Raw genomic sequence first — 1,277 nt, 5'->3', positions numbered from 1 at the left:
ATCTGCCCCAGAACCCATCACCCACGGTTGGTTTGGGGGTCAGCTTCTCCCTGCCCCATCCCTGCCTTGGGAATGGGGGCCTGGGTGGCTGGTGATCCCTGTGGGACTCCGTGCCCCCCATCTTGGCAGGGATCGGCTACGACTTCAAGCGCCCGCTGTCCCACCTGCGCGAGGTCCACCTGCGCCGCTACAACCTGCGCCGCTCCGCCCTCGAGCTCTTCTTCATCGACCAGGCCAACTACTTCCTCAACTTCAGAAAGAAGGTGGAACGCCCTTATCCCACCCCCAAGCCCCTCCCAGGGCCACGGCACTGCCCGAGCTCCGGTCACTCCGTGTCCTCTCCCCGTCCCTCCAGGTGAGGAACAAGGTGTACTCCTGCATCCTCGGCCTGCGGCCCCCCAACCAGATCTACTTCGGCAGCCGCTCGCCCCAGGAGCTGCTCAAAGCCTCGGGGCTCACACAGGTACTGGCCTCTCCGTGCCCATCCCCATCCCATATGGTTGGAATTCCCAGATGGGAAAGGGGAGCGTGACAGCGTGGGGTGGGGATGCTCATGGGATCAGGGATGGCTGTGGGTTGGAGATCTCCATGGGACCAGGGGTGGCTGTGGGATGGGGAGGACTCTGGGACCAGGGATGGCTCAGGGACCAGGGATGGCTCTGGGACCAGAGTGGTCCTGGGACTGGGACAGCTGTGGCACCAGGGATGGCCATAGGATGGGGATGGCCATGGGACTGGGGATGGCCATGGGACTGGGGATGGTCATGGGACCAGGGATGGTCATGGGACCAGGGATGGTCATGGGACCAGGGTGGCTATGGAATGGGCATGGCCATGGGTCCAGGGGTGACCATGGAACCAGGGATGGATGTGAGACCAGAAGTGGCCATGGAATGGGCATGGCCATGGGACCAGGGGTGGCCACGAGGCCAGGGATGGCTGTGGGGTGGATACAGCCGTGGGACCGGGGACAGCCGTGGGACTGGGGCGGCCATGGGATTAGGGACAGCTGTGGTACCAGAGGTGGTCCATGGCCATGGGACTGGGGACAGCCGAGAGACCAGAGGTGTTCTGGGACCGGTGATGGCCATGGGATGGGCCCTGCCATGTGGTGGGGTGTCTGCCCTGTCTCCTGCCCCTCCCAAACCCATCTCACCCCCATCCCCTCACTCCAGAAATGGGTCCTGCGGGAGATCTCCAACTTCGAGTACCTCATGCAGCTGAACACGATCGCGGGGCGCACCTACAACGACCTGTCCCAGTACCCCGTGGTGAGC

General features: G+C 64.0%; 1 protein-coding gene across 1 annotated transcript in view; it reads left to right on the top strand.

Annotated features, from left to right (window-relative positions):
* The window catches only part of NBEAL2 (neurobeachin like 2), a 47,902-nt gene that overhangs the window by 38,495 nt on the left and 8,130 nt on the right, over positions 1–1,277 (top strand). Inside the window, exons 21-23 of the mRNA XM_029964674.1 lie at positions 130–309; positions 342–463; positions 1,176–1,271. Of these exons, the coding sequence (XP_029820534.1) occupies positions 130–309; positions 342–463; positions 1,176–1,271 (398 nt within the window). The remainder of the gene's footprint in view (positions 1–129; positions 310–341; positions 464–1,175; positions 1,272–1,277) is intronic.

The sequence above is a fragment of the Manacus vitellinus genome, unplaced genomic scaffold, assembly GCF_001715985.3.
Source record: "Manacus vitellinus isolate BGI_N305 unplaced genomic scaffold, ASM171598v3 scaffold_78_pilon, whole genome shotgun sequence".
NCBI classification, from domain to species: Eukaryota; Metazoa; Chordata; class Aves; order Passeriformes; family Pipridae; genus Manacus; species Manacus vitellinus.
This window is presented reverse-complemented; position numbering and strand designations above follow the sequence as displayed.